Source organism: Tigriopus californicus, chromosome 6 (assembly GCF_007210705.1).
Source record: "Tigriopus californicus strain San Diego chromosome 6, Tcal_SD_v2.1, whole genome shotgun sequence".
Classification (NCBI taxonomy): domain Eukaryota; kingdom Metazoa; phylum Arthropoda; class Copepoda; order Harpacticoida; family Harpacticidae; genus Tigriopus; species Tigriopus californicus.
This window is the reverse complement of record NC_081445.1, coordinates 14501356-14528189: the sequence shown is the minus strand read 5'-3', so window position 1 is coordinate 14528189 and position 26834 is coordinate 14501356. Positions and strand designations below refer to the sequence as shown.

Below are 26834 nucleotides of genomic sequence, written 5' to 3'. Positions count from 1 at the left end.
TTTACCAAGAACTGGTTATCTCTGCGTCATCCCATCACTTCTATAATACGACAATACTTAAAATGGAACGCCAGTATGACTTGGCTTCAGAAGTAATTACGGTTAGCCTATTGTTTTGATTCGATTGTTAGTTAACGAAGATATAGCTTGAAAGCGAAATGTTCTTTGAAATTACTATAATCTCCATAGATGGCTCACCTAAGTGATTTTGAGATGTTTCATCAAGTTCAGAGACTTCATTTTCCGGGGTCCCACCCGCGAGAGACATGCCATTTTGAGCTGCCACGTGATTATCTGGCTTCCAAGGCCGGAACGCCCCCTTGCTCCCCGAGTCCGGCCCTTGACTGCTGTCCTCAGCACCGTCCTCTTCAATCTTGAGTCTCTTGAAACCGCCCGAGTTGTCATCATGAAGGACCCGGTTAGATTCCACTTGTTCCAATGGAGATATGGGCGAACTTCGGTTGCGTTTCGGAACCACTGAATCCGACTGAAGTGGAAAAGAAAAAAAGATCATGGAATATGATTCATCTAGTTACAGCTCGATATGCCATTGGCTTTGAATAGTAAACACAATTAGATAAAATGAATGAATTAGCCGCAAGGTACTCTTATGGCTGAAGTGGTGGCCGCTGGGTCAATAGATGCTTTATGTCATCAATTGCATGTTTTTCCTGGTTTTAATTGTTGGCTTTAGTATTCTTAGTTTTCGGCAAAACAAATCAGTTTCGATCTAAAACTCTTTTGGCTTGTCACCATTCAAAAATGATAATCTTGCTTTACCGTTTTAACGAATAGAGATTGCCAAAGCAGCATTCAAATCCTCTCCTCAGTAGACATTCTTCAATAACTCTAAACGCTACAATAGCTGGATAAATGGGAAAATTGTAGAATCGTAAACTCGTCTGGCAATGGGTTTGGATTTGCATACTCTAAGTTCGGCCGTCTCAAACGCGCTTCCAGTCCATTGCGCTTGATATCCATCAAATATGCAGATCTGAAGAATGAATGCTTGACTCCTTATCTGGATTTTGCGATAGTTTGTCTTGATACCCTACATCGTCAATGATGATAAAAATCAAAGGTTTGAAGGACAAAGAATCTCATTTTCCTGGTGCTACGGACCAACTCCGTTGCTTGTAATTCAACCTTTGAAAGCCACATCTCTCTCACATTTCCCGGCATCCAGACAATGTCTGTCATTCCGGAAGGATCATCTTCTTGTTATCACATGTTTTTGTTTGTTTGTAATCCAAGAAAATGTCGTGACATCCAACCCCGGAGCATTTCGCCAAATCATCCAAATTGCAACTTATGCCCACGAACGAAAGAAAGAACGAACGAACGAACTCACGGATCAATGTCTGGATAACTAGCAAAGAGAGCTAGATGGCCAAGGCCCAATATCGTGCTTCATGCCTGCTTCATGCCTCAGTACAACTGGAAATTATTGTACATGTTAACGATACTTCTTATGAGAAATCCGAGGAAACCAGGACGGATTTCTGCTGACTCATTCCTGTACATTGACATGTTTAGTCACGATTTGCATGGCTGATGGCATGAATGAAAATGATGATGATGATGATGATTATGAAGGTTTTGGAGCCTTCAAAAATGCGTTCTTGCGACAAATTGAAAGTTCCACTGAACAAGTTAACTCGCCATTTGCTCCAGATTTGGGATTTGACAGCCAAGAGCATTTGCTCTCGGCATTATTAGTAACCCACCCATGGGTGGATATTTCAAAAAGGGTCATAAATCAATAGCGAGGCCCACACACACTTTGGATTGTCTTTCCATTGGGTGGATTGGACAAGATTAATCGTGAACAGCGTGCCCAGGCCCCCATACAGTAGAGTAGTTTGTACTTTGACGTCTGGAACCACGAATCCCATGGAACCGGGAACGTATCGCGAAGAGCCTTGTTCCGTCCAGATCCAGTGTGGAGAGGAAGCTCTCCAGACGTCTGGTATTGATTTTCTAGGAGGCTTTTTTGGACCACTTTCGCCACAACGCTGAGCGAGTGTTGCTCAAATTCAGCAGTTTTACTTTCCGGCCTTCTTTGCCATGTTTGGCTCGAATAAAAATAGGGCTATGGGTAAGTAAAGGTAATGGGGTTTGGTTGTATGGAATGGAGAATGGGCGTCTGTTTGTTCTAAGGATGATGATCAGACACTTGTGAGTGTTGTGCTCAAATATGCATCCATCCTAGACAGGCGGCCTTTGAAGGTAAAAGTTGGTCGCAAAATGAATCCCGACTCCTTTCCCCCGAAAAAAGGCTTAGAAAGCATTTGGCAAAAAAGAGGAGCAAAGCAGACAGACGCGAGAAGAGAGCTCTTTCAACGGGAGGCTTTTCTTTCAATGTGAGGATCAAAATATGCAAATCTCGCGACCTTTAACTCTTTTTCAAGATGCATGCATTCCAACGAGGTGTTGTAGACTTTTTGCGGGACGAAAGTGTACTTTTTGGTATAATATAAGCTCATCATCATTGTCAATGAGCGTTGGCTAGGAGAAAATTCACCGTGTAGGTACCGAAGCATTCTTTCCTAATAACAAATCATATTTTTGGATATACCAAAGCTCGTTTGCTTAGATAGGAAGAAACAATTTTATCACTTAGACAGTCTTTACTTCCCAATGGTCATTAAGTACTTTACACAAAACAATGAAATACAAGAGAACAAATCATATAACACGATGAAAACTTGACTCAAGAGTTTGAAGACAATTTCTTATTTGTGTATTTACAGACAGGCCAAAATGGGAGATAATATCCATTTTGGGCACTTGGAATGGTATTTGTTGTGCATTACAATCCAAAAGGTTCATGTACCTACTCAAAAGCGATTTGAAAGGATATTTGTAATGTATTGTAGTTTTATCCACGTTATGCCACAAAATCGTAGATGCCAAATAGCTCATGGAAGCGAAACAAAGCGAATTACTACATTTTTGCCTCAAACCCTTGGATGTCTCAATGCTTTTTTATTTTGTTCTTTTTGGTTCTTCGTGGGCTTTTCTAACCGCTACAAGGAACGTAATCCCCAATACTATTCAAACGAAAGAATCATTGCACAAACTCATGATGACAGGCCTGCCAACAATCAGTATCTTTTTACAACATGTGCATAAATCTCTTTCTTAAATATTGACCAAACGAAAGGATTTTCCGAAATAAAATAAAATTTGTTGGACATTAATTAAGGTGGCTACTGCAAGGGCAAGAGTTGTCCCCCTTTTCGCTAACATACCCCCATCCGACAACAACTATACAAAAGAAACCCTGGAACATATTTAGAAAAAACAACAACTCTTGTGCAAAGAAATCTCTGTGGAGATAAAATTTAGTACCGTCGTGAGCAAAGAGGGGCGAACCAGCTCCACAAATGAGAGAAAGGAGAGAGCCATTAGAATTTATGACCTCAGATGACAAAGCAGACTCCGGCATGCACCCTTCGACGTTTTTTTTCGTGCATCCGCAAGATTCGCGATTCGCAATGCCAAAAGTCATGAAAAATGGAAAAGCCAGACCGCCACGGATGTCTCGGTTCGACGTAAAAATGCACAAATACTCGAGCTTGATTTGGCGGCCCAATGGACCGATTTTTCTCCAACTCCTTCGTAAGAGGTCTCTTCACCAGGTCGTTTACGAGGTGTCATGATAATAAGCCAAGGGATATCGAGTCTCATGCTCGACCTCCGTCGAAAATAGTAAGTGGAGGACTGCCGTTCACTAATCAGCTTTGACCAACCAAATTGGTCCCAAAGTGCACCAATGCAAATGATTTCTCTCTCTTTGCGCCTGAATGCATTGCATTAGCTAGCTCGCGGTAGAACGGGCCCGTTTAAGTGGGCCATATCAGCCAAACGGAGGTCTCGTTGGATGTATATAATAGATACTACTTGTGGCATCGACTGGACTGCTCCCATGCACGTTCAAACGCTTGAGGGATGGATTGCATGTGCAAAATGATACTTACTTCACAGAAGGGCTGCCATTTCGACCCTCGCGTCAAATGTGGACGTCAGTTGCATTTAGTTTTTCATTTTCATTTGCATAAAAGCATTGTTATGTACATGAAAATGTGACATGGACAACTTCGGCGTTTAGTAAGTGGGCAAGGGTAAACTGCGCAGCACCTGGTGCTCAAGCAACAACAACTGTCTGAAGCCAAAAGCCTCAAAAAAGATCTGATTCGAAGACGTCTGGCAACCCTAGATTCATGCAGCCAGTTTCACCTTTGTTTTACTTTTTATGACCACCCTCGTTCGGTTGTTGGTCTATCTATCAAAAGACACGACAGGAAGGGAGTTTGGTAGAGAAACTGCAAAAATGGTTGCAAGCCTCCCGATGGTTTATTGCCAACTGCATCCATCGCCAGCCTCACTCATTGCACTAATGATAGATGGACTCAAACATGTCAACCTAACTTAACTCATTCGCTCCTAAGTGTCCTACAATTTTCCCGCCTCTCAATGGGGCCAAGTTTAGTCGCACCACCAGACCAAGTGCACTTCCATCAAGTCGGTCCAATAACTGAAGATGATGGGACTTATTTGAATTATCGTTTTTTACAACTTGGTTGGTCGATGCCCTCCCGCCACCTTTCGCCAACTAACCAACCATCCACCCATCCACCATCTCGCGATACATTTCCAGATCGCCATAGAGTCAGCTAGGCTCTAATTTGTTGGCAAACCCCGAGTTAGAAAGATGACAACCACGATAGGTAGGGAGGACTACCGATTACTAAGCCATATATCATGTCAAGCCTTAATTAGAATGCAAGAACAATGTCTGGCCATTGGGACGCGTCGCGTAATTAGCCGGACCATCATAATCCAACAAAGGGTTCGAATCTTATTTTTACATGGTTCTCGAGTTTCTCCTTCGAAATTCCACGCCCGACGAGTGATAAGCGCCCTGCGCAGCTCACCACTTTACTTTTTGTTTGATACACACGCACATTGGACGAACATCGTAAAAGCCCATGTCGAGTATTTAAAGCAAGGCTTCAAACCACAATTGCTAATAAAAATGCACAGGCTGCATGCGGGGGCAAGACAGCGAAATAATGAACTGAACTCCATCCATCCAGCGAACGAAGGTGGTGGGCCCTGTCTTCCTTGAGCCGGTTTGGCCAATTTCTGTCTGCAGACAGATGCATTTTAAATGACAGGCGTCATTTTCAGAGGGAAAGGTACGTAGTATTCGACACATATTCTACACATCAAAAAACACAACGAAAAACAGAATCTTAAGTAAGTATTTCGCATTAATCCATGGCTTGCCAACAACAACAACAACACTACCACCAGTAGCAACTCAACTTCGGCCTCAGGCTCGAGGTTCACGTACGTACGTACATGTACATACTATACTGTTCGTCTGCATTTGCCAGTTTTATTAGAAGTTGCACGGAAATGTGATAATAATCATGAGCGGGCGGCCTACGTGCAATTTTCTACAGTAATTTATCACTGTCTGCCATCTTTTTTCTCTACTCGCTCGTAATGCACACCCGTGTCTGGCTTTGGTCCACAATGGTCTAATGTCGTAGTACTGAGGGGTTGAACGACAAAAGACCTTGGCTTTGAAGCAAACCAAGCACTTGCTCAGTTACCTTGGTCCGGCTATGAACTTGATTTTCCCTTTTTTACCATATTTATGGTCGGATTAGCTAGTTAAAATCGTCTGTAGTGCTGGAACTGGGCCTATAAGGATGTTGAAGTGCTTCATTTGGAGTGGAAAAAATCTTTGGAAAATAGTACGTAAGACGATTTGTTAAAAGCTGTGTACGTTAAGGTGATCAAAATGGACGGAGACGAAATGAAAACAGTGTTGAGTCAAATCCTATTACTTCTTTGAGGTTCTCGTCTCTATTATTCATGTCGTTAAACGTTCCATAATTAGTGCTAATATTGATTTATTACTCGATTACTTGTTCGGTGGGTCGCTTAGCGATACTATATGATGATTGCTTTTAATTCTTTGAGATCAGACTACTCTTTCGCGAGGAGTCTGTTTGCTTGTAGACAGTTCGGACGATGAACGTTCGTGTTGTGGAGTTTGACAGCGACAAATGCGTCTGGGTTTGGCAATCATTACTTAGAGCCCAATGGGCATTGGACGTTGGACCCCTTCTGCACACTTTACCACCCAGCCCACTTTTGCCGCCAGCCTTAAAAGGCTCGCAAACAACAGCGATGATCTTATCAGTAAAATCCAAAAAGTAGCACTCTTGTCTGCGTGAACAAGGCCATGGCAATTTGGCATTCAGAGCAATTTTTGAATAGTAAGTTAATCATTGAGAGCAGTATCTGGTGGCAGTGCTCTTTGGGAGGGGTGTCCCCGATGACCGGAGTGTCCCATAAAACTGAGGCAGACAAATCTCGCTTTGCACCGGGCATTTTTGATGGGGGCAGTAATACCGTAGGTAGCGCACTTGAATGCATCGATGCATCATTGTCGTCGTCGTCGTCGTCGTCAGGCTACCTTCTCTTTAAGACAACGCCGGTTCTTGAACCCCCGTCCGTCCACCCAATCCAGCCCAATTTTATTCCTGCGGGAAGTATTAAGGTCAGTTTGTGTCGTACTCAAGTCTCAAAATCGTGCCCTCAAGGCCCTTAAACAGGAAAATTTCACTCTCTGACTTCTCATCATTTGGACGGGAAAAACTGCATCCGAAGAAGGACGCTCCGAAATCGGCCCACAATCCACAGAACGAACAAACGAGAGAACGAGAGAACGAACCAACCAACCAACGACCGAACGACTGAATCAAGAGGAGGCGAGAGAGCGCAGCTTGGCCAAATGCATTTGCGGCCGCCAATCGAGTGAAGCCGCCACATGATGTGCACAAAACGTGTCTGAGTTTGGGAGTCAGTCTCAAAAATCAAACACGGATGTGACAGCCGGGGCTAGATCAGACATTTTCCATCGCCAAAATGCATCCAATTGCGGCCATTTTGGACTCGGGGTCTTGTCAGCTCGATCTTGGCACATCCGGCGGCATAATTGGACTCTCCTCAGTACGTACTCAATACAATCACCAGTCGTAAAGAAATCATGGAGACAGCTCCGTCCAATGGTAAACTCATCATGCCTTTCTTTTGAAGGCAGGGTGCTGGATAATATGTTCTTTTTTACCCCCACAGCTTTGAACGAGGTTCAACTCAGATGCTGCTGGTTTTGCAAAATGCATCAGACTGTCTGAGCACGTTAAGCTCAATTTTACTTGGGCCCTCGAAATGTGTGCATACAAGAAGCATTTGAGGGCAGGCCCAAGCCAGACTGGGGATGTCAACATTTTCATAGATATTCCAATTAGGAGCAGATTGTCTACTGAGAGAGCATATCCCCGCTCAGAGTGTCAAAGTACAAATTGAAAGTCCATTTGCCGTTAGAGAAAAAAAACTCGACGAAGCGACGACAACTTTGTCTCGAATTTCAAGCGGGCAAAGAAATCTTTCGAATCACAACAAGATATGGCCTTCGCGGCCTTCAGCATGTAAGGAAAAAGACCGAATTAAAGAGTCATTCCAAGAAATGCACTGCATGGTGCGTGTGTCTTTATCGGAAGAAAAACTGCACTTAACTTTAGTGACTGGCGATGCAATTTATGGGTAAGTGTCTGGTCTGATAATCTACAGCAAGCCCGCCAATAAAGGCCACAAAGCTGACGGCCTAATGTGGCCTTGAAACATACATAGAAGGAAAGCGATGCTTTAAAATTTCGAGGCAGATAACTCTTTCTCAAAATTTCAAGGCACTTGATATTGAGATCTAATGCCCTTCGGAATTATTAGCCATTCAAGTATTAGTTTGGATTGCTCTTTTCAGTGTCACAAGTGTTTCAGATTGATTCTGACCTGGATCGAGCTATTGTTATTTAATGAGTTCATTTGCACTGCCATCATAAATCATTCCAAAAAAATGAAATCTCTTTGAAATATGGACATTAAAACTACTGTTGAATTGTTAGAGGTTGAGTGAGTTCATCTAGCTTTTTCCATACCTTAAACTTAACAAAGTTGACCATATCAGGCGTCCCATTCTCCTGAATGCATGAATTACTTTTCAGACCATTGCAATCAATATTTACCCAAAGTTGATAAGCCGGTTTTATTTCACATGCAAAACGAAACAGTTTTGAGTGCATTTCCATAGATCATTAACTACCTCATTCCATTAAGCTCCGTCTCCAATCTGGTCTGCTCAAACCAAATCGGTGAGCTCAAAATTGCTCATGATGAGTGAAAAGGATCGATCGATGAGTTGGTGAAAAAGCACTTGGAAGCTGGTAGCTAAGTTTTGGCCAACTCATTGGATCGAGTCTGAGCAACCAATTACAACTCTAAATGCAAACCTGGCGCTACTCAAGGCACGCCCCAATCTCCCATCGATCAGTCTGTCATTGTGCTTCTTCTTCAAGCATATGGCCCAAACGCTCCCGAGAGACACCAAGGAATGATGTATGACGAACTCTCGAGATGTTATTTCCGTTATTGACGTGGTCATTGAACTCAACAAGCAATTAATCCTTGCTGAACGGCAAGAACGTGGAATTTGATCCCTATATCCACTCCGTTGTGAATCAGGATCGAACTAATTCGTAGGTGGCTGCCTCGTTTCACCAACTCGTGCATAATTCCTGTGTGTGTCAGTTGGAAGGAGTCGATGGTCCCACGAACATTTTCAAGTCCTTGTCAAACAATGAACATGTCGGACTTGTAGGGAACGGTATTATTTGCAATTGTTATCAAAGCCGCACTAAACGAGCTTGGATGGGCTCTAGACTGTATCCTGTTCATGGGCGAGGATTTGCACATATTTGCATGCGTTATGTCGGCTTAAAAACGTGTCTGGAACAAAGATCAAGCGAAAAAAGGGCCACGTTTGGAAGATACGCACACTGCTACATGCTCGTATGTGCTACATACAGTAGTACACACTGGTATATGGCTAGTTTAGCTTCATCTCGCACTTTGTGTTTGTGGATGAAGAGAAATATGCAAGTCATCCTCCAAATTACGTTTGTCTGGGATTCAAGAATATGATGAACTTCCACGAGTTGTCCTCTGCAGGGTGGGTCGCACAAGCCCGCCTCCAGGAGGTGGGTTTGAGATTGTGTGAAATGCGAACGAATCCGAGCAGACAGTCTGATGCATTAATCAAACGTCACCCCGTTCAGGCTAAAACTCGAGAAGATAAATCATCTGGCTTTTCCACTCGCCATGTATTCTGCTTGATGTAGTTTTCATGCCGTGAAGAGCGCTAAATACCTGCGAAATCAGCCACAAGACAAATAGATATGGACAAAAATGCACACTTAAGTCTGACGATTCCGTAGCAAGAACGGACTGAAAATAGCTGTGAGCTTTTTCTGCCTTAGTGTGGAGCTTTCAATGAAGAAGGGAACTTGCAAGATCTAGATGTGTACGTGCAATCAACGAAACGTTGCTTAAGCACGAAATCTGTTGAAGACGGTTGACCCCATCAGGCTGATGGCTCAAAGGGCCGAGAAGGCTGGGATAGCATTAGTAGTTGTGAGTGTAGTCATAAGCAGATGAGTCGGTTTCATCATTTACATAGGTATAAATCATATTCAAGACACCAAAATGCGTACTTGAAGCCGCTGATACACTTGATAACCATTTGCTTCGTTTGTTGGCATTTTTCTGTCTCCAAGAATTATGTCTTCCAACAGAGATAATTATCTTCAGTTGTTTGTCTTTTCCGATTCGCAGCCATCATTTACCGCTTGGCATACATTTAATCAACAAATATGTGACGATTTTCAGTTCTTCTATATTAAAAAAAACCAGATGACTGGAGGCATGTGAGTGATAGACATTACAACGGTCTAGTCTTAAATCTCTCTGGTGGCCAAGTATACCGTATACAAAATATAAATTGGAAGAACTGCAACACTTAGCAAAAACCATTTCCTGATCAATTGATCAGGCCTGACAATAACATATCGGATGTCGTTGTCCGTCCTCAGAATCTCTTTAAAGCTGTGTTGTGGACCCAAGATTATGGGAATTTGAGACCATTCCTTTCATTCTCTAGAAATTTCGATTGTCAATGTCAACCGAACCCGACTATGTCAATTCTTGTCCAGATGACTATTTGCTATTTCTATTCGAGCGTACCAGGGTAATTGTTTTTTTCCACTGATATAATTTAAGCAAAAAAACTAAAAAAGGGCAAACTCACGGGGTCACCGTGCTCTATCATTACCTGATCACGAAGATACATCAAAAAGCAGGCTTTGATGCTGTTGGACCACCGTTTATCGACTAGCTGAAGCGTGGAAAACGGGGTTCGCTCTGGGTGAATGAAATATCGTCTAATTTCGTTCATCTCTTAATAATGTGCCAAGTCACGAGAAATCAGCGATGCAAATCTGACGAGCTCAGACTGACATGACCCTACAACATACTGAAGTACGAAAGTACGGTATGATGTGGATGGTGGAGATAAAAAAAGATTCAAGACTGGATGCAACCTTAAACGCAATTGTGATCTGAGCCCAGGCCTGACAGGTTCTTGAAAGAAGGATTTCACTCCGGCTGAGCACCCGATCCTGTGGGGGAAAAAATCGCTGAATCATGGCGATAATTGCATTTCGCGGTCCATTGTTCCATTAAGGATACGTGAATGGATGGATTTGCTGCCTCAAGATCTGGTCAAGAGTGCTATCTTTTCTCTTGGTATCGAATATGCAATGAGGGAAGAAAGGTACTTCTGCTGCATTTGGAGGGGTGAGAGGAGTAATGAATGAATCTGCAATTTCAACGCTGATGGCAAATGAGTTTTGGAAATGATTCATATTTGACTTCTTCTGCAGTGCGTTCCTCCTCGTCTTTGGCCACTTAAAGCAAGCAAATAATAGTTCTTCTTGGGCTTCCATGTCTGAAGATCGTTTTAAAGCGATGCAAACGCAGACTCATTTAGACAAAAACCTGCTCGTGCAGTTGCAAATGCACGCTAATGCACAACCGCAGATTCTCATCGAGACGACAGCTCGTTACATTTGGGCAAAATGGAAACAAAGGCCAAGTCTTAAAACACTGGGAATGCTTTGAAGTCGAATAAACAATTGGTGGATTGAGCTTAGCCGGACTGCAATACTTCCATTCCCAGGTAGGAGTGAATGGCTTGGCTTTTTTAAGTGTATAAGTTTCATGTCAGAGTGTATATAATGAGCACTATTAATAACACGGCCAAAACTTTTCATGATGTCTTTCAATGAAGTAATCCTATGTTGATAACAGCATGAACCCAACAGCATGGATTTTAAAAGCCTTCAAAGGAATTAGTTTTATTGTCTAGACAATTTATCCTTGAATATGTGGCTTTGTTATGTCTTTGAACAACATGTGTCAATGACAAACTAGCTGCTAGGACCATAAGGAGTAGTCAGATGCTTTAATTGGTCAGATTTCAGACCGATAACAAGGACTCCCCATGACTTTTGACCATTGTTAAGATAACCAGTAATTGCCGCGCCTTTGTTCGACTAATACCTCAAAAAGGAATTAAAATAAAAATCCTCACTTGCCATCACCCGATCGAACTCTGAAATTTATGTGTAACGAATAATGGTGACCAATGTTTAAAGGGTTTTGATGTAATACACCCAACGCTCTGCCTGCCTCCTCCCAACAGTGACTGATAGCTGCAAGGCCATCATTGTTGTCGAGTGTTTGGCTGCCAACAAAGATGATCATGGATGCAAATGTGCATCTTTGCTTTGTACATTGTTCGACACCACTCGTGAACCTTGCTTGTTCTACACCCATGAAACTAATCCATGGGTAGGTGTAGGATATGTAGACATGGTTCACTAAAAACCCTTCGGCTCGAATCCCAGATCCACGCTCAAATATGAGTGTTGTCCGTATCGTTGTATGTATGAAGCATGTACTGACTGTACGGTGTATCGAATAAGCTGGCAGAGGCGACAAAGGGATTTTTGAAGGACAAAACCATTTGAGACTGTTGCATTTCCACGACTCGCGTTGCATTAGCAAAAAAAAGTGTGTCGCACGATTGTCTCACTGACTGCACCCTTAACGGCAGGGTTCCCAAAACGTGTTCTACCGGACAAATTACGAGCAATCGCCCGGGCACGTCAGAACCACACCGAGACCCTGACATCCGAACCAATCCGGATTGAAATCTTGCACACTGTACCTGTGTATTTTTTACAGATAAAACGAGGCCTCGGTGTCTCTGGGTCCGACAACAATTTGAGTTAGTGCCAAAATTGAACGGATGCTGGTCCGACTCATTATTTTCAAAGTTGCATTGGCATTTTTTTGCGGTGAGCAGATGAGGCCAGTTGCAAAGTGTTGCAGTCAGGTTCTCTGGATGATGTAACATCGCCACCCTTTGGAACAGTTTAGTTGAATCATATCCTCAAGCCATCTCGTCTCTAACTGAAGCCTCAAACAATAATCCTTTGAAAGGTATATTGCCTTTAATTGCAGCCGGACTCACTGTGGCTTGAATCTTTTAAAGTGAGTGCCACAGGTTTCATGACTGAGATTCTCGCCATGAAATTGGAGTTTACGGGGGCAAATAAAATGTGCGGGGATATGTAGGTCAACTTGACTTTAAAAGGTCCTCAAATTGTGGATGGAAATCATTTCGAGACCATTTATAGCCAGTTAACCTGTTTCAGAGAAGACGTCATTTTAGATATGTATGCAAGGAAGCATTTGCTTTGCCAGGTCAGGTGAAATAATGCTGCATTTTGAATGTCCTTGGGTTTGGTTCTGGGATGATGTCTGATGAGACTGAGAGAGGATAACCTTGAACGAGTCGCGGAATGGCGATCGTTTTATTTTTTTGCAGGCTATATGTTCAGTGGTTTGAGTCGAATGCAGTTTGCAGATTTTTTTTTCCTAGGGCCAAGACATGAATTGCTGCCACTGCAAGAAGCACGAAGCCAGCTTTATGTAGCTAGGATATGCCAGTCTTTAACTACACACTAGGATGATAATGATGATGATGACGACGATGATCGGCTCGCCACATCCTAAGGATTTGCGACCATAGATTTCATAGAGTTTAGAAACGATTGAAAAAGGAGTGGAGAAGGTTGCGTGAGCTTGTTAGACATAATTCTGATTGCGTGATTTGCAATTAAGATGACAAAGGGCTCTCAGCAAATCACTCTTCAACGCCATGGCTTGTGAGGTTGAACCTTTAGAAACATTTTAAGTGCAGCATATATCATGAATTAACAAACACAACGGCGTTTGCTTTAAGTTTCACTTTACTTTAATAAAAACAGAAGATCAGCTAAAAATGATTATAATGATCAGCTAAATCTATCTTACCTTAGAATTGGGCGGCGTAAAAATACACCTAATTTAAGTGGTTGGTTCATACTCTCTATCATTTATTAAGATCACTGAGCAAAATATTTCCTCACTTCATGGTTGGCTTCATGTAATTCAAAATAAAATAACATTTTTATACGTAAATGTACATCCCAAGTTCAACTACAAATTCACAGCTTCTTTTACGTGACCTTTTTCACAAGTTCAATATCATTGTGGTATTTCAAGCAAACAGGTTTCGGGTAGAAACTAGTCAGATGTGCAGTAGACTTGTCGGTCTCTGCGAATCTATGGCCCCGGTTTGACAGAAGGGGAGAGAGAGGGAGGGACAGTTCTCCTGCCAGATACAAGACGAATGGTGAGAGACAATTGACGATCAAGACTTTGCGGCCTGAAAAGACTCGAAACTGGCTTTGTGCAAATGCACTTGTCTTGAAATGCACCTTCTAAAGATACCTGACAGGGTGATTCAGAGACTGTAATGAGATCAAAACGGCGGATGGCAGAGCCAGGGCCTCAAGACAAGAGTCCCGATCGACCAAGGATAACATTTCGACGCTGGAAACCCTTTTCAACCAAACAACCAACGATGCAGAACAAAACAAATGATCTGCCAAAATGAAGTCGCGGCAAGAGAAAAATGAATATTCGCTAAAAAGACAACACAAACTTTATCCCAAATCCTGAACTTGTCTTTCGAATCTCAGACCAACTTAGATGTCTAATTTGTTTTGCAAATACCCTGAGACCTTTGAACACATACAGTACTCCTTATCAATGTGAGAGGTGAAGTCGTTAATCACGTTTCTCGCGGTGCAGACCTTTGTATTCAAATGTACTGTTTGAGGACGGACCTCGATCCTAGAACTGGCGAGGGAAATTCACATTTAGCGAGTGAGAAAACTCACTTGTTCAAGTCTAGGCGTGACTTGTCGTGTCCGTCTGCGACATACAACAATGTACTTCTAGGCCTTGAGTAGTAGTAGTAGTAGTAGTAGTAGTAGTTGCTGTAGTAGCAGTAGTAGGAGCAGGAGTTGTTGTTGTCGTAGTACTACTACCGATTTCTAATGGATGGTGATGATGATGATGGGAAAGACGCAGGCCTTCAAGGATGTTAGTCCACAAAGGAACGTCTGTCTGGCCGGTGATGCTCTCAATGGAAGACGGGAGAGGCGGTTGTGCGAAAATTAATGGTGTCTAGACGTCTGGCTTTGAAAGAGATTCGCGGCTTCTACCGAAGGATTTGCAAACAACGAATGATCCTCCGACAGACAGTCTCCATTTATGATGGCAAATAAACTTCTCAATATGAGTTGTCGCATTCTCAATTCCCCTCAAGTGCTCGGGCATATATTTAGTCAATCCCAGTCTTGTTTCCAGAACCTTAAGAGATGCATGCAAGAGGCTGTTAGACCGTCAACCAGTTTGGACAGAGACAAATATTTCGGATCGGTGCACTTGTCCAAAGGTAGAAATGTCCTTGGCCAAAAGTCTGGCATGCAGTCAAATAATTCGGCCGATCAAAGAAAGTTTGGCTAACGCTTGTCTGAATCGAAGCTGCAGTACCATATTTTCAAAGAAAGGCCTCTAGGAAGCCAAAGCCCGGTGGTCATCCTTGGGAATCAAAAGACGAGAAAAAATGGATTCAAAGAGACCTCAAGAGCGTCTCAATGACGAGGAACCGTGTTCAGGTTTTGCATGAATCCGTCTCGCAGGCAATGGATGCAGTTTTGCAGTGCATTTTCTTGGTATCCTTTGCTACAGAAAAGTCACAAAATGTGCTCATCCATGGTCACAGGTATTCACAGGAGGTATATCTAAGGACTCTCTTGTTCACATTTTCGACGGGAACCGACATCATTTAATAACTGAAATATTGTTTCCCGTCTGAAGAAGTGAGCGGCAATACGCACACCAACACATACAAGAAACGGGAAACATGCTTCATCCCAGGGTTGCCATTTCCGATCGGATCAAGCCAAATCTCGGATCCCGTCAGACGTCATCTGGGCATTTCCCCTTCCTCATATGCTCAACTATGGACTTAAGACGATAACGCTAACGGGATTTTAAAGATTTTTTATCGTCTACAAAGAACATTTTTCAAGGGAAAGTGCATTAAATGGAAATTGGCTCCTGCACTGACGCCGGGAGCACCAAGGTCCCACTCTCACCCATCCTAGACGGCCGTCAAGCCGCCTCATGGCCGCCAGTCTTTACGAGAATGACCTAGTCTCCAAAAGTCCTCGATATCTGTGGCAGAAATCAAGGATAACCAAGGAGAAGGCTTAGCTGCTCACTTCATGCGAGTAATGAAAGGAAAGAACCGTGTGCATTGAAGAGGCCACAACAGTTTTGGAGCAAATTTGTGAGAGGAGTCCCGCTTGTTCTGTGTATTGAACAATGAAAGACCAAAAGTGGCAGTCCAATCTGATGTGGTAAAACGGTTGGGTTCCGGCAAATCACTGGTTATGAAAAAGCCACAAAATTTTTCAATCATAAAAATGCATCCTCTCATTTCCAGCCCGAAATCATTTCATACGCTGGTTCATCTCGAGAAATAGTTCCAACCCCTGTTGGTAATTTTCACCCATTTTCATTAAAGTTTACAGCTTAATTGCAGGCTGTTTCACTTTCATCACTGGAAAATCATCTTGCACACAATGCAGCACTATCAAAACTCGAACCTAGTTCATCCACTCACTGCACGATAAGTATCTCACTTAAACCATTTTTGGTTCCTCCAGCTTGGGGAGTGGTTTATCTTTGTCAATGATTGTACGTGGAACAGGCTTGCTTAAAAAACTCGTCCGGAGAACGGAATCCTGCGAAATTTCCAAAGTTCAGACAAGACCTTCGACTATTAGTAGTGCAAAGAGCTAAGTGGAGAGAGAGAGATGCACTTGGTGAGTACGTAGGGCCATTTAAAGTGCAGAATATCTTAAAGGCAGTAAACTTATTAAAGACGTGAAAATCCGCCTCGACCCAGTAATTATGAACTCATAGCCATATCTGCAGTTTGTGACAATCCTGGGGCTACCTTTGGAGGTCAGTTGATCCTCTTTGCCTTGCCAAATAGATGATGGTCCAGATAGACATGATCACATGCATTCCCTCACAAGGCTCCTAATCTCACGGCAGACAAGTTGATTGGACCAAAAATCATCTCGGTTTTGATGGGCCTTTGTTTCGATCCTCGGATGTCCAAGGGCCCTCCTATACCTAGATCTGACCCAATCTTAGATCTCCTTAATCCAGGCAGTGCACTTATACGCATGCGGTGGATGTTGGTTACAAGTGAACCTACCTGTCTTTGTGGGAGTTTGGGAAGTCGAAAGCGTCGTTTGAAGTGTTTCAAATGATCAACAGCCTCGTCAAGTTCCTTTTTGGAGTCATAGGCGTCCTCTTGGAGGTGCAGATAGGACCTCCAATGAGCCGGATCGAACCCCCAGTGGCAGGTTCGATTTTCTCGGCTCGAGGAATGGAGATGGCGGATAAAATCCTGTGGGTCGAGCATTTCATCTGGAAGGAACAGCATTGGACTTACACACACACCATCGGCATCACTTGGGAGGATTAGGGAAACCATTGACTTACAGCAATCGGAGCATCGAATGCATTTCGCGTCAGGGTTTGTGTAAAGGTCAGGATAGAGGACACCTCGAGCAGTACCAAAGCACTCGTGTTGAATGTAAACGGGATCTGATGGGATCTTGTCGTCACTGAGTTCCTCCTTTGTTTCACTGGAATCACAACTGTTCGACCCCCCTGGCTCTAGGTGGTCTTTGGAACCTGAACTGAGGCCCTCAATAACCGACTTTGAGTCGTCATCACTGAAGACTTTTGATGGATCAGACACTTTTTTGGACGAGCCTCCCCTTGGGTCCTGTTGACTGGTGCCTGCCTGGAGATGAAGGTAGCTGGTCAGGCGTTCGGCGTCACTTTTGGTGATAAGGCCGCATCGACTGGCACTCATGGCCAGATATCCACCGGCCTTCAAAGAGGCCAGCTGAGAGTTGGTGCAATCCGCACAATGCACTTGAAGCTCTTCACAAGCTTTACATATCTGTTGGACATGGAAGTGGGACAAAGTTTGGCGGATGATTTGCGGCAGGCACATGCGCAATTCCCCACCCACGCTGAAAATATGATCAAGTGTGAGTTTGAGGTCACAAATGAGTGGCAACACTCAGCCTACTCACTTGAAGGCCGGAATGCTTTCCCCATTCAGAATAGCTTCTTCCAGGTCAGCAGGTGTTTGGTCCCGACTCAATAGCATTGGTTGTTGAGTGGGTGGACTTCCGTGGTCACTCCCGGCCCCTACGGAAGGAGGAGACCTCATTTGCGACCTATTTGAGTCTATTGACTCGGCCCGATGACGGCTGAGCATTTCCAACTCATGATGGTCAAGTGGCAGGTTGGATGGATCTGAGTTAAGATGTGACATGGAACCTGGGCCATGTGAAGAAACGTTCAATAATGGAGAGGTTCTCCCTGCAAACAAAGCGAAACCCCCATCCTAGTAACTGTGTCCTCGATTCAAAACCCACCATTCGTCTGACTTACCTCGTTGATTGTAGGAGGGATTTTGAGCTGCCAATTGTCGTTTGTGTCGCTCCCGTATGCGTCGGATCATATCACCGGTCAAGTGTTGAATTTGGCCTTTGCTTTGTCGTCGTCTAACACTACCAGTCACACTGCTGCTCGCTCCCACACTGGTTCGTCGGGACTGATCAGGTCCGCCCACCGAATTTGCTACAGACACACTGGCGGCCTGTTGAGCTAGCCGCATCCGGTCATAGAGTTGGGCATACAGTCTGTTTTGTTCTTGGAAGCGGTGTTGCTGAGCGGCAGCCGCAAATTGGGCGGCTATGGCTGCATCGGCGGCTGAGTAAGGCACACCTCCTGCCTGGACTGAGCGGGGGTCGGTAGGGCGGGTGAGATGATGGGGTGGCATATGTGGGTGAGGCGTGAGGTCACTGTGATGTCGGTTACGTGGGTGATGATGATGATGAGACGCAGCAGCTGCGGCCGCAGCTGCGGCTGCGGCAGCAGGTGGGTATCTCAGATCAGGTATACCGCCTGGTATCCCAGGTTGGAGTAGATGTGACAGTTTGTTGGCGAAATCCACTTTTGGAAGCATCCCGAACTGGAAAGAGATGTGTTGGAAGGGGATTCAACTTTCACAATGTCTGATAAGACAACAATCCACTGCTGGTACTTGACAAAGTCAACCTCGGCCACGGGCCCTGATATCTCTTGCTATAATCTTATATATTACCATCATGAATCATTTTATTCCGGCAATGCATTGATGCATTACTACTTTTTCAAAGTCATTCCTGTCCCAACCAAGAAAAGTGCATTCCCTGCTCTCCCACTTTCTGCCTTCCGCGAAAAATACATCGTTCTTCTACTGAAGCTCCCCTTGCTCCAACTAGCCGTCCTACTATGGTAATAGAACTAGAAGTTCACCAATCCATGCAGGAAATCGCCCAATCAGCCTGAAGGCCACTGCAGCCTCGAGCATTGTTTGCACTTTTCCATTGGCCTTACATCTAGTTCCTACTACCTAACCAACTAACAGCGTGTCCGCTCCTCAAGGCTCATGTGGCGAGTTTCCGCCAAAAAATCAAACTAATCCCTACTACGCCTGCATTTGAAGTAAAACTTTAGCATACTTTCGGGAAAACATGTCCCTCTTGCTGATCCCCAGGTCTGCACTCAAGCAGCATTTTATCTCTTTCTCAAGAAAGGCCATCCTCCTCCTTTAAATTTTAAACCCCCTTCAGCCATAAAATAAGGTCCAAATCCTACCTGAAGGTGTCGGGCATGGTCACCAGGGGAGAGGCCTCCCACAGGGTTGTGCAGGAACCCGTTCATGCTGACTGAGACACCGTTGGCTGCAGCTGCCGCTGCCAAAGCCGCATGTGCCGCTGGGGTTCCACTGCCCCCAGGATTGGTGTGGCTGTGATTGTCCAGGGTTATCGCGTCTGGGCCCCCAATGAAGACGGGGGCAAACAGGCGATAGGTATCCAAGAGGTTCTTAAGGTTCTGCAGCGCCAAATGTCCCAAAACGGGTGGACTTTGAGCCGAATCACTTCGGTTCAGGTCTTTGGATGTCGTTGACTTCACTGGAGAGGGAACTGAGCAAGAATGTCGACTTGGGTGCTCTAAATGGGAGTTGTTGTTATGATTTAGTTGCTTTGTATTGATTGCGGGGTTCTTGAATGCTTTTGACTCCTAGAAAAAAATCCCAATGATACGACTTAGTCTTCGGTCTGGCCAGTGTAGACCAGACTACTTTTCTTGCTACTCTTTGTGCTCTACTCATTGTTTCGCAATATGTCCATATGTGTGTGTCTCGCAAAGGCCAAAAAAAGTTGTTGTGGAAAAGGGTTATCCTTCGTACTTTGAGCGTTCAATGGTCATCCAAAGCACTCATAGATAACGGAAAATGTGACTTCTAGTATTTAGTAACACATATCAAAGTCGAGAAGTGACCTTGAATGTTGCAAAAAAGTTGCATCCCGATTCTCTTTGGGGAAGCACCTGCATCTGTTTCATCTTCCCAATTCAAAATACTGGGTGCATTTATTAAGCAAATAATGTCTTTACTTTTTTGAAACATGCATTGCACTCAAAAATGAACTTATTCGTATGTTCATTGGTTAATAGATCAAAACACCTTCGACCTACCGAGTCGTTTTTAAACATAGAGGACATGTTCCATTGAATCAATCACTCTGAAACGTGTTCTCTCAATGGCTTTTAGATCCCTGTTCTTGATGATCGGTTTCTTCATATAAACTCTCTCAGCGACGTGGAAAGCACCAATAGGCGGAGAATGTGACCTAAGGCATCACTGGAGCTCACGCCAAAGTAGTCCTAGGTCGGGCTTGAGTATTTAATACCCGAACACAATCACTTCTTGCCGACTGCATATTGCATCTGGCTTGCACATGAATGTTATTATTTCCCGAAATGCGAGTAGTGCAACGGAGATGCACGCCTAGCTCGTGGGCTCCTCTTGGAAACACAATAATCAGCGAACTGACATCCCAAACTTTGCGAATTCAACAGCAGACCCCCTTGCAAAGAAATGGCAATCCGCCTCGTCCGCAGCATGCAATTCTTCCGAGTCCGCTTCCTCCGCTTCAAGGGTGTCTCTAACTCAGTCGTCGGACTCCGTTCCATTGGCGTCTGTCGTAGGGAGGGAAGGAGTCCGTACTTGGCCGTGCAACCTTTGCATACTCGTCTCTCTCATCTCGGGGGCAGCAGCAGCAGCAGCAGCAGCACCTTCTCTTTCGCGAATTTGCGAAAAGTTTTTGCACTCCTCCTTCCTCTTGGCCAGCCGATGTAGGCTTGAGCGACACATCTAAAAAGAACGAGAGAGAGAGAGAGGGAGAGGGGCCTGAGTTTGCAACGCTGGGCTGAGGCGTCTTAGAAGAGCCTGCAATTGCAATCCGAGGCTGAATGGGCGCCTGAGGTCGGTCGATGGATGGATGGATGGATGGAGGCATGGGCAGACAAGGAGAGGCTATGGAGAGTGTTGTGTTCTGCACCAGCACTACAACTGGCTTGCCAAGGACCTCGGGGTTGCATTTCCGAATTTTTGCAACGATAAGACTTGCGCTCAGTCTCGTGGCCGCCTGGACAGGTGCAATATTAAGCCTACAGGGTTGCCATTGTGGACAATAGCGGATGATTATCTTGAATGATCAGGACTTTCGTAGTTCTTACTTGCTCCTTCTCCCTAAGCGTGGTATTCAACAAAGGAGCATGTTATATGTAGCTGCCATGAAAATTATCGTCAATGGCGCTAATGGTGTGTCAGATTGAAGGCCATAAAAAATGTATCATTAAGTCTTTCTTATCGTTATTGAGTGCCCTTTCCCGGGTTTCATCGTTCTGAATTTTCAAACCGACCGACCGACCGACCAATCAATCATTCACTACATTTCATCACTTTACCTTCATGGCTTTTTAGATTTAAAAAAAAATCTCAATCACAAGTGGCCTGTCTGCTAGCCAAGCATTTGGCAAGCCTGTCCATCTAAGCATTTTGCAAGTGCAGCAAAGCGACGTCAGGATGTGCAAAAATCAGCTGAGAGCGCCTCTCTCTGTCCGTCCGTCCGTTCGTCCGTCCGTCGGTCGTTTGGTGGGTTGGTGGGTCGGTTCGTCCCTCCTTTTGCAGTGTGCAAAACCGCGAACAGCGAGCACAACAGCAACGAAACGAAATGAACGTACGGAACGAAGACCCGAGATGCATTTTGTCAAGCATTTTAAGGCACCAAGGAACGACCTTTTCGCGAATGAATAAAGCCCAACTCCGTTGTTCGGGGCGGAGCCTGGACGTAAATCTACTCATTGACAATGCTGCATCCACTTTGAATGTAAACCAAGCTTCAAGATTTGCCAATCATAACCGTGCGCTAAAGGAAGTGGTTCCACTCGAGCCAACTTCCTTATTTACTGTGAGACATGATCAAGCAAACGTATGTGTCGCCCTAAGTGCTGAAGAACGAAGGATGAGTTTTCTTTGTTGGTGGAACAAGCATATGATAATTCCGAGACGAGAGCGACGCGCCAGATTGAGTGCATCGCATCCGCCCAACATCGGCTCGATTATCGGAGGACGCAGGAATGGCACCCAAGCACAACGTACTCCACCTACTCTATTGTACTGTACATACACACTGTGACTCTGTTCATGTACAGTGTGTCCGTGGTATGCAGGAAGGCGATCGGTAGACAGCGGCTACTCCTCTGTCAAATCTGAATTCGCGAGCGTGACGTCAGTTTTGCACAGTCATTCTCGGTATTTCGTGAAAAGACAGAAGGAGAGAAAGAAAGAGAGGAACATTCGGAAGATACGGACGGGCAGAGAGTGGCACACCACTTTGGAGTCCAAAGTTTGGACACAAACACCACACACGATCGCACACATGCGCACAAACACATTCTTGAGCATTTGCTTCGAGTCCTTCCCGAGGAATGGGGTGATTGGAAAGGGAAGTTTCAGCTTTTGCTCTATAGAGGGCGGGATGGTTCAGACGGGTTCTTCCTTGTGAAGGCTGTGAAATGTGCCTTTAGTTTTAAAGAGGCCAAAAAACGCTATCAAAAATACTACTAGTTAGCTCGGTCTGCCAACTCAAATTCGTTGGGAGACCAAATATCATATAAAGTTGAAAAGGTCAAAAGTAGACTAAATATGACCTTTCATTTTAATAGTACTGGGGATAACATTCTTTGTGGCGGTTAGAAAAGTCGATGAAAACAAACAAACCAAAAAAAGTCATGTCCCCAACAAGACAAGTGAACCCTGTGCAACCTTATAAGAATACCTACGAGAGAAATTGTTTTTGTCGTACAATATTTAGTTGTATTGGACCTAACTGCAAATCACTGTTTCTGACGAAACGGAATTTTGAATGCAACCCAACAAAAAGCGGGTATTTCTTTCTTAGAGAGAATCCATAACCCAAATTAAACCAGCCTACGAAACAATATTGCTGAACGAAGCATACAAAGGGTCAACATTTTGTTAAAACTAAAGGCCCATAAGTCGAATATTGGCGATGGCTGTTAGACCAAATCCTGCGACTTCAGAAAATCGGCTTATAATTGGATAACAAGATTCAGGCATAAGTAGAATATACTCCACAACTTTCAAATCTTTGAATGAATTTTGCTGATATTTCACTGATTTGAAAGACAATTTGTTTGTTTTTGATTAATTTGATATTCATGGGTATTTCATTGATCTTCTGACTTTCAAGATTAATTCAGAAATATTTAGTATATGGACGGAGTTGTATATCAAGGAGATCATTATTTGATTAAAACACTTTAATGAACTATGTAGCATGGATAATCTTGTTTTATTGAAACTAGATTTACTGTCTTGATTCAACGCAATGACCTAACTTGGTGGTCAGAGGAAAGCCGTGTCGTTTCCTCTCTTTAGAGCCCCTGCATAACCTAACAAGATACTGCATGTAACCAAACTTATTTATGTTTCAAAGGATTTCGAGATAGTTTCTTTGATGAAATGATGAATCGAATCATCGCCAATATTCAAGCCATTCAGGATTACCGATGGTTCTTTTAACAAATCGAGAGATATGTAAAGCAAAACAATGAAAATTTATAAGCGTAAAAAAGGTGTTTTTTTCTGGCCAAAGCGACTAAAAAAAGGCAAGAACTCTCCCTTGGGTGTAGTTTATGAAAATATTTTTGGCACTAGGAATCTCCGATGTAATCCAGTTCATAAGTAATCGACGGATCTATAGATATCTACATATATGTACGATTATATGAATGTAATGTTATGTACAGTCAATCCATCGACATGCTGAAATCTGGGCTACATGTTGAAAGTAAATCAATATCATAGCTGTAAATAAAAATTAGATTTGGTTTACATTATCATGTGTCAGATATTTTCAAAACCGTCTACAAAATGTAAGCCAAACCTGTCGTAAAGAAGAATAAATTCATAAGCTGGAAGCACGTGAATAAAGACTACGTAGAGGGCAGCTTTGTTAGCGATGTTTTAAGCCATAAAATGTCATTTCTAGGTGACCAAAATGGTCAAAAGTAAAGTAGTTGGAAATATTGAGCAAAAAGCGAAAAAGTTTCCCTATTTTTGGATGCTGCAATTGACCACTAATAGTTATGGTTTCAAAAAGTAAGGCATCATAATCATTTGAAATAATTTTGATGCTTCTTATCAAAATATTGAATCGTTTGCATGCAAGTTTGAATATAAATGGACATGTATTGATTTCATTTTACCGTGAGAAATTGAAAACTGTTGGAAGATTACAACACAATCTTGGATGGCTTCAACCTATTTTACTCTTTTTGCTTTAATAGGTGCCTGGAGCAACAAAATGTCAAAAACTCAATTTTGTTCATTGTGACAGATCGTTTACCTTGCTATACTAGATAATAGATAATCTGGATATTGCACTTGTAAGCTAATTCCATCCCTTTTCACATCTTCCTTTCTGATTCAATGTCTAAAATTTCCATCTCGAAAAATGTGTTCATTGAGGTGCAAACCAATTACTCTGTGAGGGGAAAATGTTTTGAGCCTACCTCCGCTTTTCAGTTACATTTTTATGTGTGTTTCAATTTTAGAACACAAGAGGCTCAATCAAGTTTCCTTAAACTAGCCTAAAAGTGCTAAAAGTGTAAGAAATGAAATAGTGTTTTTAGAATAAAATTAAGAATTAGTGGTTGTCCCAAAAACATTTCTTTGAGCAAGAAGATTGGCATTTTCTTTGCGAAAAACTGTCACATGCGCCCTCTAATGATGACCAATAGAGAGCTTGCCAAAAATGAGTGCCTTTCTATAGTTTTAAGATATAATGAAAAAAGTGAAATATTGCTAGAACTCACTTTGATAACCTTGGTCTGATCACGATAAGATTTAGGATTCAGATCGCAAAAAAATAGTTCACAAGTTTTAGTGAACGATCTAAAACGGAAAGACGTTCGGAAAGGAGTGGTTGTGGGCAGTGTCAAAAAAGAGGAGGATTTTAGCCCATTTCAAACGATGAATTGAAAGGCTCACACCGAGACTTGCTCAGGCACAACAATCTGGCAAGGTTGTCTCTGAGACTCAATATAATGGGGAATTTCAACTTCTCCCTTTTAAGATTTTTGAGAGTACGGTATCAAAATTTTCAATTGATTTCACCTTCGTTTTGATTATGAATGCCTCAACCATGTGTAAATGAAAGAAAAGCGACATGTTTGCATATCAATATGCACTTAAGAAACTAATGATTAAAATCTCCAATTACTGAGGTGAAAAGAGGAGATACCAAAAAATTAGTACCACTCTCAAAGAAACTTCTTTTCTGCATTTTATAACTTCTGCCATTTTGTCTTAAGGTTATTTTGGGGATAAAAAGATAACAATGCGTGAAAAATTTGTTTCTCTTATTTTCACGTCCAACGTCGTTATGTTTGTATTATTGATTTGTCCCAATAAATTAAGCTTAAATTCGTCAATATGTCATATTCCTTTATTGTAGTTTAAGCCCACGATACCTGAGGAAAAGATTCTTACTTTATTCACGTTGTAACTTAAGACTGTATTAAACTAACAACTTACACTAGTTCATAATTCTAGTTTACTTTTGCTTACTCATTACCTTATATCAAATCAACTTGATTGCTGGCCAATAGTTAACGCCCATGATAACATGTATTGGTTTCAACAAACATTAGACTCAACATGCAATGGACCATGCCATAAGCTTTGAGGGTCACAAATAAAATGACAAAATTTCATCGCATTCTGACTGAGTACCATGCTCAAAGATGATTCAAAGGTGTTTCATCTGAATTGTAGCCAATACCTAGCAACGTCCGACTTGCAACAATGATAAATGATTGAGCTTGAATGACGTGAAGGTATTGCATATTCATTACAAGTTTGGCATGGATTGCGCAAGTGTTAACCCTCATTCTAGAGTGAGAGATTTTTCGTTCCAGGACTCACGGACTAGCCGATAAAGGAAAAACGAAACAATTGGCCAATCATGGAGTGATTGACACTACATACGAACTCACTCTATGATACATACACAGCCCCTCAATCGCTCTCGAGTGTGCATTTCCATTTCATTCCATCCAGTCCAGTAAGGCCCCTGGAAAAACTTTGCCCAAACGTTATTGTGGCAAAGAGAGGGTTTTATCATAAGGCCATGATAATTATCGATGCATTTGGCAGGCTCTGATGTTAGACGGATGGCAAAACTGGTTTTGCCGAGGAGAGGAGAAGAAACCGTCACTGCGTTGAGTGTAAAAAAACGGGAGCCCGACACGGAGACGTCGGATTTGCAATCCCAGACGTCTGAGTCGATTTTTTTGCACTTTTTCTCAGCGTGACCACATTCGAAGACTAAACCCGAGACTAGCTCGCTGTTTTAATCCATGCAAAACATTTATCATGAAGGCTGTCAGCTGACACTGTTCATCAAATATCTTAACCAGAGCGGAGACATTTCTCTGTATAGTATACAGTTCTTCAAAGAATTGTCTGATGAAGTCTTTTTTTCAGAGAAGGAGGGTTACACATGGTTCTCTGAACGTTATATTTGGGAATTATACCCTTTTAGCATACGTAAAATACGTTGAATATCTTTTACGATGTTTATGTGGTTTTGCAATGGCATTTAGAATAAATTGTTCTTTTTAATTTTTTCGTTCAATCAAACTTTTCTATCATTTTACCTTCTCTCTATTGCTATTCTTTCCTTCAAGTTTTAACAGGAATATTCCCTAACGCTAACCCGTCTGCACCACAAACAGATATGGTTTATGTTCTGTGCGACAGAGTGCGCTTATTCACGGACATCTAGAGATGTGGACTGTGAACGAAAACGAAAGCTTACTTGAAAATTACCAATGGAAAGGAAACCCAACATCTTAACGAAGAGAGGAACTTGGCC

The 26834-nt window shown here is 43.0% G+C and overlaps 1 protein-coding gene across 1 annotated transcript in view; it reads right to left on the bottom strand.

The window, feature by feature from the left end:
• Positions 1-20723, bottom strand: part of LOC131882754 (uncharacterized) — a 22623-nt gene extending 1900 nt beyond the window's left edge. The window contains exons 1-7 of the mRNA XM_059230005.1: positions 20062-20723; positions 19180-19605; positions 17929-18511; positions 17565-17856; positions 16960-17501; positions 16670-16884; positions 199-487 (exon numbers count right to left, since the gene is read on the bottom strand). Of these exons, the coding sequence (XP_059085988.1) occupies positions 199-487; positions 16670-16884; positions 16960-17501; positions 17565-17856; positions 17929-18511; positions 19180-19605; positions 20062-20088 (2374 nt within the window). The 5' untranslated portion in view covers positions 20089-20723. The remainder of the gene's footprint in view (positions 1-198; positions 488-16669; positions 16885-16959; positions 17502-17564; positions 17857-17928; positions 18512-19179; positions 19606-20061) is intronic.
• Positions 20724-26834: the final 6111 nt, after the last annotated feature.